We start from the raw sequence: 15,805 nt of genomic DNA, 5'->3' as shown, positions 1-15,805 counted from the left end.
TTTCTGAGACATTGGACATATCACTCACCCTTTGTTGGCCTTGGTATCTGCTTTTATAAAATAGGAGAGTGGGGTGGTCGGATGAAATCAGGGATTCCCAACCACAGTGTCCATGAACTTAGGTGGGAAAAAAATCACACCTTTATTTTACTAGCTTCTAACTAAATTTAGCTTTTCCTTCAATTATGAATGTAGGTTATATATGATTTTGCCAAACTGCAATGGGGTCTAGAGCACAAAAAGGGTTAATAGCCCCTAGATTACATTATCTATAAATCTATGACTAATGGCTAAAAGTTTTGTAAAACTAGCACTGTGAAGTAGAAGGAGAATAATTTCTCTGCATATTTAGGTAACTAAACAAATTAATGATATTTAGGAAATATTCTTTTCTCCACTGAGTTCTTTCATCTTCTTCCCATCACAGCGTGGAAATGAGTGAGTTGGTAAAGGCCATTAAGAGGATGACTTGCAATTGTTCCAAACTTCTTGCATATCTGGACTCCCCTTCTGTGCTGTTCTTTTTCTGCTCTTTTTCTTTTCTGATCCCCCCACCCCCACTCCCTTCTATAGCTTTGGGCATGAACACACTTTTCCATGTGCTATCTATCTTGGAAAAGCTTTGAGTGTGGTCCCAGAAGAGTGGCCCCTAGGGGATGATTTTTTTTTTCTATTTAAACTTATAGAGATGAAGATGGGGAGTACCTATAATGATGAAATTTTGGGTCTTCTGAGGTTGAAGAATTTCATCCCTTTAGATAGTTGTTGAAGCTTTTGAAGGACATCCTAGTATAACTCCGGAGTATCTACATTTGAGCTCTTTCTTTCAGAAATCTTTACTTCTTCACATACTAATTAATGTTGATGATGATGGTTGTGCTGGAGGTCATGTAATTATGAAGGTTGAAAAAGGGAAGGTTTTGGGGAAAGAGCAGAGTGCATTTAGGGTTGGATTCATTACTGTTTAGGACTCTGCATGTACTTTCATGGCTTCCAGAAACCAAACAGATTAAAGGATAAACTTCAGTGACTCATACTATCCCAGATTACAAAGTGGAGAGCACAGTAGGAGCCCAGCAAAACCTTGTTCTTTGAATGGTTGATCATGTGCCTCTTAAACTCACGGTGGTTGGTGTTCTCTCCTCCTTTCTTTCTCCCTTCCTGGGAAGCTCCATAGATGAAGTAAGTGCTGAAATTTGCTGGCTGTGGGATCATGGGCAAGATAATTTACCTCTTTGAGCCTCTATTCTTAGCTGTAAAATGACCAGTCACAGTCTGCATCCTAAATTGGATGAACTCAATTATTCATATTTTTATGTTGTTTAATAATTTATGCTTTTCTGCATAAGATTTCTCTAGCTTTTAAAATCCCTGTGATTAACCAGAATTCTGCTAATATATTCTTGTTACAAGGATGTAAGAAAGGCAATATTTTACAGGGTCAGAGTGGTCTTGATACGTAGGAATAAGAATTTATGGAAAAGCCTGAGAAATCTTGCCTCATGGTCCCCATTTCAGGATTTTCCTTCTCTGTATTTGAACCCACAGCACCTAGCACAGTGTCTGCCACATGGAAAGAGCCTGGTAGCATATATATAGAGTCCTGGACTTTGAGACAGGAAGACTTATTTTCAGATCCTGCCGTGTGGCTTTGGGCAACTCAACCTTTTTTAGCTTGTTTCCTCATCTATAAAATGGAGATAATAATAGCACTTACTCTACAGAGTTGTTGTGAGGGTCAAATGAGATAATATAGGGAATTTCAAATCCTTAAATTTCTATTTAAATAGTAGCTATCATTAGAAAGTGCTTAATAAATTCTTATTGATTGATTGATGTGGTTAATGGGATTCTCATGGGAGACCTGGAAGGGGATAACACTTTTCAGAACCATGGGAATGAGTGTTGGTGGGTCTTATTCAGGACTTATTTATTTATTTATTTATTTTTATTTTTTTTTATTTTTTTATTTTTGGGTTGATGAGTCAGGGTTTCCTGGTAAAGGGGCTTCTAGGAGAAACGTTATCTACTGACGTGCTTTCTGCTGGGCTGGAATGTGACTCAATGGGGCTTCCATTTCTTCCTTGGCTGCCCTTTGGAAATTTAATTATCCAATTATTGTTGTTTGTTCTCTCGAAGGGGACCATGACATCAGGAAGGTGGTACTATGACTTGCAGGTGGACTGGATGTAAGTGAGGGAGGGCTGTGCAAAGTCACCAGTCTCACTCTCTCCTCTGGAACCATCTGGGTCCAGTGACCAGATATAGAGCAGGATGACTGGAGATGGCCCCCAGTATCTGATTATCACACCACTGAAGCAGCAAGAGAACAGACCAGACCTTTTTCAGTTCACAGAACCCCAATTCTTTATTAATCACAGCTTGCTCACAATGACATACAGGAAAATAGCACTAATGAAGAGGAGAATATGCAGGCAGCAACCTTCGAGAGGTGGGGTTGGGGGAAACAACTTCAAAACTGCGAATATTTTTGAGTGGGTGTGTTTGGTGAGTCCCGTAGTTGGCAGCGAGTGCCTATCTAGCCCTCTAACTGTTACAGCCCTCATGGTTAGAGATTTCTTTTAAATGACGCAGGGTCCCCTAACACTGATGGAAAGGCCAGCTTTGAATGGAAGTCAGCAGTGTGTAGGAGTGTACATGTAAGTGTGTATATGTTTTAAATGCAACAACCAGCTCACAGGTTCCAAGGTGAAAAATATTCAGTAGCATACTTGTACTATAGGTAATAGCATAAAAATGAACATCATCAATCATGGCATCCACAAATAAGCCACCTGACACATTAATTAATTCATTCCATCAAAAGAACTTAAACTAGAGAATTAAGCCCACTTTTATGAAGAATGTTTTATGGCTGCATTTGTACCATTTAGACTTTGCCATGTTCAGCACTTTATAACATTCAGCTTTTTGCTTCTACTTAAATCGATCTCAGCTGTCTTTCCATCCATCCCTTTTCTAAATTTGAAATCACATTTGTTGCTCATAACCCAACGGAAGCAGAAATGAATGAGAAGATTATCAATTTGTCTGTCTTAGAATTACTCTGTTGTCTCTAGGTTGTTAAATAGATTATGAGCATACAAATGTCAAAGAGCTATTAATTTGGATGGTTTCCAGGTGGAGTCACAATACCTGTGATCTAGTTATTGTCTTAACCAAGCTCAGAGATTATGAAGCATTCTAGGCAATTAGGCATGATTGGTCTCTAGCACCATAACCTACTACTGACCTCATTGTTCCGTTGGAATGAAAAGTGCTGGGAATGGAGTTGGACGTGGGGAGCTTCCAAAAGAACAGACCTAGCAAATTCAATTGAGTGGAAAGAGACAACATCAAAAGCCTGTTACAGGACATGTAAGATTATGAAATAACTTGCATAATGCAATACTTGTATTTTTTAACAAAAATGTAAGTATTTACAAAATAAGATCCAAGGTTTTTTTAAACATCAAGCAAATCATTCTGCAAAGAGACTGCATTGTTTTTATTTTTGTTTGTTTTTTATAATGAGTTCTTTTTTTTTTTTTAAACCATGTCATACATTTTCCCATACTGATATCGCGTGATCCATTATAATATAGGCAGGGGAGTTTACTAGAGATGGGGATATGTTATGTCTGCCATTATCTTCAGCCAGACAGTTCCACCTGCAGCTCCTTGTTCCTACGGACCTCTGCAGCATGCCTCTCCTGGAAAACAGCAATGAGAAAAATGTCATAAGGAGATTGCATCGTGTAGCAGAAATAGTACTGGCTTTAATTCCATCAGTTGTATAATAAGGGGAATTGGATCTCTGAGGTTCTTTTCTACTTTTCTACTTTCTACACTAACATTCTATGCTTCAAAATTCTCTAAGGATGTGATCACATGACTAGAGCAGGGATTAAACCTGGGATCCATGGACCTTAAAAAATATGTATATATTTTGGTAACCACATTTCACTATAAATGGCTTATTTATAATCCTACATCTTTTATTTTTATGAATGTAAAAATGTTATTTTGAGGGGGGCCAATAGGCTTCATCAGACTGCCACAAGGTCTATGACATATAAAAGCTAAGAAGCTTTGGTTTACAGTGCTATAGACACGCTTCCAGTTCCATGACTCTATGAATAGATATTCTGAGGTTGTCTCCAGTTCTTTGATCCTATAATGTCATAAGGCTGTTATGTCACCCAAGAAGAATTATCAAATACTTTTCTGTTCCATTTTAAGCTTCAATTATTTGGAAATATGGAAATGACATATTATTCTTTCAATACATGTATCTGTCCCATTTATCCAGCCAATTTCAAAAGAAATGAAAATTTGGGTCTAATGAAATCCATCTCACAGTAAGCAAATTCTCTCCTAGGAGAAAGAATACTGGATTTGGAATCAAAGGAACTGAGTTCAAGTTGATTCTGCCACTTAAAACTTATGTGTCCTTGGGTAAATTCCTTCATCTGTCTAAGCTTCCGATTTCTTATTTATTAAGTGGAGGACTTGGATTAGATAACATCAAAAGTCCATTTAAATTTATTTTATATATTTATATCTATCCATCTATAAAATTTATACTATATTCCTGTGATCTCACCAGACTTAGGAACTATATATAGAATATGTTTTATGGATTAGCATAGGAAGATGTTTAGGAAACAGTCTTACTCCCTTTTCCCCTCCTCTAATTCAATATAAACTTTTGGGAAATCTGTCGAATTTAATGTCATACTATTTGTATACACTTGTGCCATAACTATTAATATCTGAGTGAACTGCTATTTCTCCTTATGTGACCCTTGCACACATTATTTATTTACTCTCACTGGGCCTCAGTTTCTCCTTTTACAAACGAATGGGTGACACTGCATAATCTCTAATGTCCTTCTAGTTCTAAATCCTGTGATCCCTTCATCAATAACAATGACAACAATGTGTTTTTATAGATTTATTCTTATGTGGATGCACACTCATGAAACCATCTGTTTTATCAGATTTTTTATTTAATTACATTTTCATAGCCACATAAAGAAAGCACTATTACTTTAATGAGCTATCTATATCTCTATATTAGAGCCAGATGTTATAATCATATTAATTATATACAATGATCCTCTATCTTATTCTAATTCTAATTCTTATTCTTATTCTAATTCTCCAATCTCTGTGTCTTCTGAATGCCACTTGGGGGAATCACTTGAGCTCAGGTGTTATGAGCTGCCAATCAGGTAGACTGTACTACAACAGATGCACTGATTCCAACAGCAACAAGGCGCTGCCTACAGAGAGGCAACAGGGCCCAGGTTGGAAATGGAATAGGTCAAGGCTCCTATGCTGATCAGTAGTGGGATCAGGCCTGTGAGAGCCCACTGCATTTCCAGCCTAGTGAGATAAGGAAACCAAAAAGAAGGCAAGCAAGCAAGAAATAAGAAAAAGAAGGAAAAATAAGGGAAGAGAGAAAGGAAGGAAAGGATAACAGAAGGAAGAAATTTACTATGAATCAGGGTAGCTTGCATTCCACAAGAAGGTATGATCTACTGAAAGGAACCCTGGATAAGGACATAGAGGATTTGAGTTCTAATTTTGCTTCTGTGAGTTTTTAGTCCCATGATTTGGGATAACTTAAATCTTTGAGCTTGAAAAACGTAGTTCATCCAGTTCAGCCTCTCCGGTTGAAGATGATGGTATGAAGGACAAATTAAATGATCTGCCCAGGTCTTAAGTCATTAGTAGCAGAGATACAGATTTTTTCCTCTCTGAGCCTCATTTTCCTCATTTTCAAAATGAGAATAAGAATATCTTCTTTATTTACACCGCAGGGCTCTTGTGAGGGCCAAAGAGATAGCATGCCATGGAGCTTTCAAATCTACATAAATATAATGTACGATGATGGTGAAATGCATATGTATGCATATGTGTATTACATATATTCACACATATATCACCATCATTTTAAAGAAATGAAAAATTCTTGTGAAACAATGTGACAGGAACAGATTATATGTATACCTCACTTTTAAGGGAAAGAATTAGGGTGGAAAGGTATTAGCAAATAAAGCTGAGATCTGTTTATTTTACAATTACTAAAGGGACCTCTTTATTCATTTTCATTTCAGGACCCTAACATTAAGATAATAATGGTAACGATGTAATCCTTTCAAGCTCAGAAATCATATTACCTATGATTTAAAAGAAATCCTTCATTTTAGTTTGTGTTCAGCTTCATAGGTATTAATAGTGCTTCTGACTAAAGCGGTAGCCACAAAATTGCATTTAGGCTACTGGATATTTACCAAGATTGCTCTAAATTGTTATATTTAAATATTGACAAATGCTTTGTTATATTGTTATATTTTTGTAAAAAAGAAAACAGTTGACATGATTTGAGTACAATCATCCATTTTTGTTGACTGTCTCTAATTAATCCTCTGTATAACTTGTTTGTCCATAGTTATTTGCATATTTTCTTCCACATTAGACTGTGGACTTGAAGGTAAGGACCTTTTTATTTTTTTTGCCTTTCTTTGTATCTTCAGCACTTAGCACAGTGCCAAGCACACAGCAGGTGCTTAATAGTACTTGCTGATTTGACTTGTTCTTCAAGCCTGCAGAAAGTTTAGCTAGTGGATCCATATTACTACCCTAAACTACCATTTGTTTTCCTGGAGGCAGCTATGCCTTTTGTGGACAGTATCTGAAAGGTCCTTATAAATGGCAGCAACTTTTATAATTAGTCTGCTAAGAAAGCAGCTTGAGTGATTTTAATACTTTTTGGAGAGTCCCCCCTATAAAGCTGTAAATTAGCTGAAGAAAGAAAACTTTTGTTTGCCACAGCGATGAACACATATGGTCTGTGAGCTAGAAAAGCAGCAGGAAAAGGTCAGATTATAATTAAGCCTGCGTTTCTAGAGCATTGTTTTCTTTCTTTTCAGATATTTCATGGCTCCTTTGGTGGTAAATTCCTGACCAGACTTCTTCAGAGATGGATCCTGAATTATCTTATCATTTCTGTACTACTGAAATTATGAACTCAAGTGGAGCAGAACATTCCCCCACACCCCCTCCTCATTCTATGCAGCCAGTAGGGAATTATAGAGCAGCATTATCTTTTCGATTCATCTTGGATTCTACTAAAGTATTTGATATGAAGACTAGATCCCATAAGATGACAAGTTTAGTAACAGTAGAGATTGTTTCATTTTTTGTCTTTGTATACCCTGCACTTCCCTCCATCCCTTCCTCTCCGCCCCTCTTTCTCTCTCTCTCTCTCTCTCTCTCTCTCTCTCTCTCTCTCTCTCTCTCTCTCTCTCACACACACACACACACACACACAAACATGGTACTTAACAAATATTTGTCAATCAATCAAGGACGTTTGACTACCAGAAAAAAGCTCATCAAAGTCATAGTTTATGAGATCTTTTCACATTCATTTCCCATCATCAATGGAATGAAAGAGGGTGGTACAGCTTGTTTTGGTTATTCTTTGCATAATCTGTACCCAAGGATATAATAAAAGATCTGGAATCTAGAGTTACATTGAACTTTTGTACTGACAAGAATGCTTAATATAATAATAAAAAAAAAGCATTAGGTTTAAAAGTAAAAAAAAAAACAACCCAGGATTTTGGTTTTGGGTCAAACACCAATGAGTTGTGTTACCTTGAATATATCACAGACCCCCTCCTGGTATTAGTTAATTCATTTGTAAAATTATGAAAATCACCTTTAAAGTGATTTTCAGCTTATAACATTCTATGATTCTATTTCAGCTCAATAGGTTGTCTATCAACAGAAATCCTTGGGACCTACAAAGTTCCTCATGCTATTGATTTATACTCGAACTGCAAACTCAGAATGATACATAGATTATGGACTGCTCTGCCAAATCCACATATCCTGAAGATGACACTAGCTTGTATCATGAATGGCATATCAGGAGTAATGAGTATAAAACACTTTGCAAGGCTGTCTGACTGTGAGCCATTATTATTCATTTTATTACCTACATACAGCTACAGAAATGATAGTTAATCATGCTAGTTTGCTCTTTTAGGCTTCTTAATTTGTGATGACAAAGAAATAAAAAAACAACACAACCCTGCAAGGGAACTATGAAACTTGGATCATTCAGAGGGGATACTGGAGAGAAGCAATAAGACAGAGTGAGTCTCAAAACTAGGAGGAACTGTGGTCGCATACTGACTCTGACACACACTGGTTGTGTTACCCTGGGCTAATTACTTAACCTCTCAGTGCCTTTGGCAGCTCTTTAAGACTATATATGTCAGAGAACGTGCTGACCTGCATCTGTACTGGGAGTTTTCTCACCTACACAAATGAAGTCACGGTTCTAATTCCTATATCTGTCCATATTGAATATTGGATACCACTGCCATCTGTTTCTGAGGAGTTTCATTACTCTCTCATGGCATATTCAATGGCAATGATGGGGTAGTTTTTAACATCTAAGCAAGATTTTGAAAAAAAAATGACAAGGGGACGAAAAGGCCAAGATGTACACAAAAAATGTTGGCTACAGCTGATGGAACTTGATGGTGGGTTGTTGGGTTTTTTTTGGTTGTTTGTTTCTTTTGCCTTTCTTTGTATCTTTAACATTTAGCACAGGGCCAGGTCCATAACAGGTGCTTTATAAATCCTTGCTGATCTGACTTTTTTATTCAAGCTTGGAGAAAGTATAGCTATTACTACAGCAAAGTACCATGGTTTACCTACCTTGAATAGAGCCCAGCCACTGGAATCAGGACGCCTAGACTTGAGTCCCAGCTTTGCTCTCAATTAATTGCTACAACACTAAGTAAAGGCACTTTACTTCTCTCAGCTTTAGTTCTCTTCTCCCTGCTATGATAACACTGACACTTTTTACTTCACAGGATTGTTGTGAGGCTCAGAGGAGATAATGCACATAAAGTACTATTCAAATGAAGCTATTATTGTTATTTCTGTTATTAACTGCGGATATGTGATTATAAATAGAAAGCGGAGGTAACTGGATGGAGCTCCAAGCTGTCTCCTGGGGAAAACATGGCTGAATTTTATTTTCTCACAGAAAATATTTAGTTTTATTATTGCTGCTACATCATAGTGTATGATGCTATTACCGCTGTAACAACAGCTGTAATGTTCTCTATTAGAAGTGGCTACATGATTAGAGGTGGAATGAACAATCAGAAGTAAATCGTTTGTTTTATTTTGCATTTAATTTATATAAACATTTAATTTTTAACATTTCCATGGGACACCTAAATGTGATTACTTAGACTGAAAGTCCTTTGGCTATGAACGGGAGAAGGAACCTTGGTGAACTTGCTCAGAGCTTGTATTAAAGCTGTTAGGATTCCTTGCTCCTGGCACTACTGAAGGGCAGATTGCTGTTTGCCTCCAAAATCAGAGACGGGTCATCCTGGCAGCCCTCAGGCTCGATGGGCTCAGGAGGAACAACAGATCCCTCAACCATGTCTGGGCACTAAGTAGTATATTCAGCAAGGTCTCCATTCTTGATAACAACGATAATAATAGTAGCAGCTAATATTCACGTTGGCAAAGTGCTTTACAAATATCTCATTTTATCTTCCCAACAAGGAAGAGGTAGGTGCTATTATTTTCCTCATTTTTATAGATAAAGAAACTTAAAATCAGTTTAAGTGACTTTTCCAGGGTCACACAGCTAAGTAAGTGTCTGAGGTGGCATTTGATCTCAGGTGTTCCTGAAGCCAAGTCCAATGCTCTACCAACTATGCTATGTAGTTACCACTCTTCTTATTTTTGGAAGGTTAGGAGGAGGGGTCATATTGTATTCTATTCCTCACCATATCACTGAGGAAATGGTGAGAAATTTAACCTTGGTCCATTGAAACAAGTAACTTCAACCCATGAACCACGTCTGATACTCACCAATAAAAAGGAAAAGAAATGAAAAAACATTTGTATATTACCTACTTTTTTTTGACCAAATTTCTCATTTGATCCTCATAACAACCCTGAGCTAGACACCATTATTATCCTCATTTTATAGTTGAGGAAACTGAGGCAAAAAGAGGTGAAATGACTTGCCCCAGGTCACACACTAGCCACCAGTCTTGAAAGGAGCAATTCCAGGGCAGCCTGTACAGTGGTCCAATTCCCACCTCCCTCTTCTTCCTGGAGATATCATAGATTCATTTGCATTGCTAAGAGCAGAAAGTTATGGCAGGTGACTTCATCTATCTGAACATTTCTTTGGAGTTCTTTCTTTGTGCTAAAATTAGAGCAGCCAATGAATTCTTTCTTTACGCGGCTTTCAGAGAAGAAGGAAGTGATGAGAGGAACTTCTGTTTTGGACCTTATTCTTACTAATCAGGAAGAACTAACTGGCAAAACAAAGATGATGGAAACCATGGAGATGAACGACCCTTGCCATCTTAGACTTTGACCATGTCACTCCCCTGCTCATGAAGTTCCAGTGGCCTAGCAACCTTCTTAGCTGCCAGAGTCATCCTTGTGGAAATTCCTTTGTATATAGTTTGTATCTTTTTTCCTGCATACATATTGTAACCTTCAATAGATGTAAGCTATTTGAGGACAGGGCTTTTGTTTTGGTCTTTAGTTTCTCAGTGACTACCACAAAGCATGGCATGTAGTAGGTGTTTAATAAATAAATGCTGAATGAACAAATCCTCCAAAATGTAGGTTGATATCTGTAAAAGTTTTAGAATGAATTATTGAAAGGGTGGCTTATAAGCATTTAGAAAAAGTGGATGTCATTGCTAAGAGTCAACAGGAGTTTATTAACAAGAAATCATGTAAATCTGATCTCGTTTTCTTTTTTGAGAAGGTTACAAGACTAGTAGATAACGTCATGATTATAATGATGTCTAGGCTCAAAAAGAGAAGACTTTAGTGGGGACAGGATGCCTGTCAAATATTTAATGGCTTATCATGGGTAAAGGGATTAAACTTGTTATTGGCCACCAAGGACAGAAATAGGACCAATGGGTGAAAATTATAGAGAAAGAGATTTTGGCTTATCATAAAGGGAAAAAAACCTTAAAGAGGGAGTTATCTATCGTAGAAAATCTTCTAGCAGACTCAGGATGTAGATAGGATTTGGCTAGGGTGGGCTCTGGTTTCTTCTAACTCAGGATTCCAAGAACAGTAATATGTTTTATTAAGCCAAAGTAGACTGTACAGGCACTAATTGTGACTTGTCAATTAAATTTTGAACTCTGATTTCAAATATATCAATTAGTGATACGAAGACATCAGCATGAAGAAGGAATCTTTGTGCCATAGCCTAATAAACGTGCTTCTCATCTACCTTCCTCCAAATCTGATCCTCTTCTGTGTAAAGAATTAAACATTTTAATAAATTACATGACTAGAAGAGATGAAGTAAAAGGGTGTATCACATTTTCCTTCTGAGGCAGAAAAAGAAATGACTACGAAACTAATGGATATTACAGTATAATTTGTGGCCGCCAAAGAGAGAATGCTTATCTGCTGAGGGGGCCTTTATTTGATGGATACATGCTACTTTAGTTGGGGTCCTGAGAGACTTTTGGGTTTCTGTCAGTCAACAATATGAATTGACTACCTAGCCTTATTTAGAGCACTCTATCAGGCTTTAGCCTGGATGGAATGGGGAAATCAAGCCAGGGCTTGAAATTCAATTCATAGGACTAGGTTGTGAAGTGACCTCAGATGTCATCTAGTCCAGTGATGTCAAACTCAAACAAAAACAAATCATTGCAGGTTGCATATTGATTTAGAAAATCAAAAATTAACATGATCTATATTGTCTCATCTATGTTGTCTATATGTTGGTTAAAGATATCCCAATTACATTTTAATCTGGTTCTGGCTGGCCACTCCCCTGCTTGTGAGACATGAGCTGATACCTCTTGATACCTGTGATCTAGTTCAACCCTCTCATTTTGTTGATGAGCAAGTTAATTGACTTGCTGAAGATTGTAGATGTAATAAGTATCAGAGGTAGGATTTGAACCATGGCCATTGTACCATGTTGGAACCTTAAAAAAATCTCCCAGTCTCTGGATCTGCTGGGGGTCACGTGAAACTGTCACTCTCTTATTGTGCTAGATCTGGGTCCATCTTGTAGCTGCTGGAGTGGTCTTGGTTGGGGTCATCATAACTTCTTTTATGCTGTATTGAAGTTAGGACCTATCACATAGTATATATTTTTCTCTGATTGTCGTGCACAAGTCAATATTTAATTAATACTAAGTTTTTCTCTTAATTAGACCTATGATGTCACTGATATATGAAACTCTCTGGGAGGAAACTCCATCAGTCAATGCCCATAAACAACTCCTTAGCAATTTACAATCTTTGAGCATTTCTTAGAGAGTGACTTGCCCAGAGCCACAAAAGGTTCTGACAGAGGCAGACCCTGAGTCACTCTGATTCACCTTTCTACCCCCTGTTCCATGCTGCCTTCTCTAATTAGTGAGGGAGGCAAAACCTAAATAGACTGTAAACTCCTTTCACAAGAGGTTATCTAGTACTTCCTCTGTATTCTCCTCCCACTCCAAAGTGCTAAGCGCATAATCAACTCTCAATAAATGCTTTTAAATTTTAGACCTGGAGTCAGGAAGTCAGGAAGAGCTGAGTTCAAATTCTTTTTAATACACTTAGTAGCTGTGTGACTTTGGGCAAGTCACTTGATTTTTTAAGCTTCAGTTCCCTCATTTGTAAAGTAAGGATCATTATGGCAGCTGTCTCACAGAATTGTGAAGATCAAATCAGGGAATGAGTGTAAAGTACTTTGCAAACTTAAAGGTCTACATAAATGCTTGCTATTATTTTTATATGCTATTACCAATTGTGCTAATTAACTTTCAGCATTTCAGTGAACAGTTAGGATTTAGTTACTTTGAATAGAGTAGGTATCATCCTGGCTGTTATGATCCATATTATTCCTATTACCATTTGCTTTTTAGTTTTTTAATTTTTCTTTTTTCTTAACATGGCATAGTGGATAAGCTCAGGACTTGACTTTTTTAGGAAGATCTGGCATTTAATTCTTCCTCTGATAGTTATGAGTTGAGAGACTACAGGCAAGTCACTTTACTCTGACCTTCATTTTCCACATCTGCAAAATGGGGATAATGATATCTTTAGTTCTTATTCACCAGATTGTTTTGAGGAGGTCAGATGAGATACTGAAGGAAAAACTCTGCAATCTATAAAGCATTATATAAGTGTCAGCTATTGTGCTTTTCATTTTTAATTTCAGGAGTGTGACAGTAGTGAATTCACTCCTACAGAGTGAGGCATGAAGAATAGTTTTTAAAAAATTATCAAATATTAAGGAAAATATTGTAAACCAGGGGCCCCAAACTCCCTGAAAATGTTCCCCTTTTTCATGTAGTATGTATTCAAGGAAGAAAGAAGTTCAGAGTGCCAATTAGAAAAAAATCAATTTAATTTTTATTATTCAGTCATATCTAGCTCTTGGTGACCCCATTTGGGGTTTTCTTGGCAAAGATACTACAGTGGTTTGCCATTTCCTTCTCCAGCTCATTTTACAGATGAGGAAACTGAGGCAAACGGGGTTAAGTGACTTGCCCAGGGTCACATAGCTATAAACTGTCTGAAGTCAAATTTGGACTTATGCAGATGAGTCTTCCTGACTCCTAGGCTTGGCACTCTATCTGCTGTGCCACCTAGCATTGATAGGGCATCTAAAAATTCACAAAACAGAAATTTATGAGATAGTTGCCTAAAACTGAGAAAGGGGAAATGCCATCATTCCCACATACCGTGGATAAGGAACAGATGTCCTGTTAGATATGGCTGTTGTATGCTGGGCTATGGAATGCTGGTGTGACTGTAACTGCTGCAGTAGCCCATTTGGGCTAAACCGTTAATCCTAGCACAAAACCTTCCTATTTTAGATTTATGACAGGAATGGCCATAAGCATGAGACTAAGTGATGATAATTACTTTCCATTACAAGAAGAGTCTTGTTGGCAGATGTCAAATCTTATGAAATATAAGTATAATGCAAAGTGAAAATTTACAATGAGCTCACAATGAACTTACTTTCAAGGACATAGGGTCAAGAATGAGAGTTAAACTGTAAGCAAGGAATTAACTAACACTTGGAATGTTTTTTGCTTTTTAAATCTTGAAAAGAGGTCTTCTCCCTTCCCCACTCCAAGTAGAATCTTTGCTTTCAGCCTCTGGTATAAAAATCATCATGGCTGACCCATGTGTTTCTAGGAGTGCTGTCTTATTTGCCCAAGTGCATTTTTCCAAGGCTCAAGTTTGTCTTTTGTTCAGGAGATCTGCTACCTAACATTAGGTAGTCATGGTGATCATGGTGAAATTGCTTCAGGAAGATCATTAGTGCATAAATATTCCTGCCTAAAGGAAGCCACATTAGCTCAGAATATCTTTAGAGAATGTCTGTCTTGTGAGATGAAGCCGTAAAACAGCAGCAGCTCAGTCTAGCACTTAGGTCCACAATCAGGAACCTATTCCAGAAGGCAGAGTGAAGTAGTAATTGGGGGATATTAAAGAGAGTGCATAATGGAAGGAGATCAAGTAAAGGATGTGGAGGGATATTGAAGAGGGAAACAAGTTGGTTTGGAAACATTAGGCTGTGGGCTGGAACTGCATATAGGGGAAGAGGAAAGGATTTACAGTATGCAAGACAAGGCAATTTGCCTGTAGAAAGAATCTCATCACCTTTTGGAAGTAAAGATGAAAAATGTAGGCAGAAGAGGATATATGATTTTGCAAATGGAATGAGAAAGGACTGTGTGTGTGTGTGTGTGTGTGTGTGTGTGTGTGTGTGTGGTTTTACAAATATTACCCTTCCCAAGCTGTCACTAATGTAAATACAGTCCTCATTTATTGCAGGATAGCTTGAAGACGCTTGGAATAAAGAAGAGCTCACCCAATTACCATTCCAGTTGCAAACATTTACCTTCTGACAGGGAACTGAGTATAACACATAAGGTAATTCTCCACTTTTTATTTTTTGTTGTTGTTGCTATTAAGATCCAGAAAGGGAAATGGAGGCACAAAAGGAATGTATATTCCTTCTGGATGACCACTCTGTTTCATAGTTCTGCTTTCCCGACCTCTCATCCAAAGCTTCCCACCATTTTACTGATAATAAAATGGAAGGAAAGTGACTGGTGCAAGGTTGCCTAGCAACCTAGTTGGTGGAGGAGAGAAAGAACTCTATTCTCCTGTCTTATTGCTTGGTGGCTCCAGAGCTGTCAGAAAGGAGCATTCTGCTGAATACTAAATTTCTTCTTCTTCTTTTAATAATTAGGCATATAGAGGTAAGGACTGGACTTGCGATTTTCATGGTTTAAGTAATTTTAAGGGAGGAAATTCGCTCTATCAGTGCAGATTGGCACCCTTTCTTCACCTTATTACCATAGAGAGTTGCCTAGATCGCTGGGAGGTTAAATGCTTTGCTCGTTGTTAACGAACCAGTATGTGTTAGAGATGGGACTGGAACCCAGGTCTTTTTGACTTTGAGGCCAGCTCTCTACCTACTATGCAACACAGCCCCAAATTGGCATAGTAAAGACAAATTTAAATGCTTTCACCAGCCTAATTTTCCCTCTTGTTCCTAGATATCTTAATGAATCTCTTCATTTTCCTGTCCCCTATTCTCCCCAACTTGATGCAGCGATGGTAATGGTGTGGTTCTGCAATTTCTGTATTCCAAGGTCATATAAACATCTCCCAGAAGCAAAAACATCCAAAGAATTTCCTCTACGAGGACCCATCAAGAAAAAGAGGCAGAGTTTAT

General features: G+C 37.7%; 1 protein-coding gene across 1 annotated transcript in view; it reads right to left on the bottom strand.

The window, feature by feature from the left end:
• Positions 1-2,341: 2,341 nt before the first annotated feature.
• The window catches only part of STMN2 (stathmin 2), a 72,180-nt gene continuing 58,716 nt past the window's right edge, over positions 2,342-15,805 (bottom strand). Inside the window, exon 5 of the mRNA XM_072604946.1 lies at positions 2,342-3,713. Within this exon, the coding sequence (XP_072461047.1) occupies positions 3,654-3,713 (60 nt within the window). The 3' untranslated portion in view covers positions 2,342-3,653. The remainder of the gene's footprint in view (positions 3,714-15,805) is intronic.

Source organism: Notamacropus eugenii, chromosome 4 (genome assembly GCF_028372415.1).
Source record: "Notamacropus eugenii isolate mMacEug1 chromosome 4, mMacEug1.pri_v2, whole genome shotgun sequence".
Lineage (NCBI taxonomy): Eukaryota > Metazoa > Chordata > Mammalia > Diprotodontia > Macropodidae > Notamacropus > Notamacropus eugenii.
This window is presented reverse-complemented; position numbering and strand designations above follow the sequence as displayed.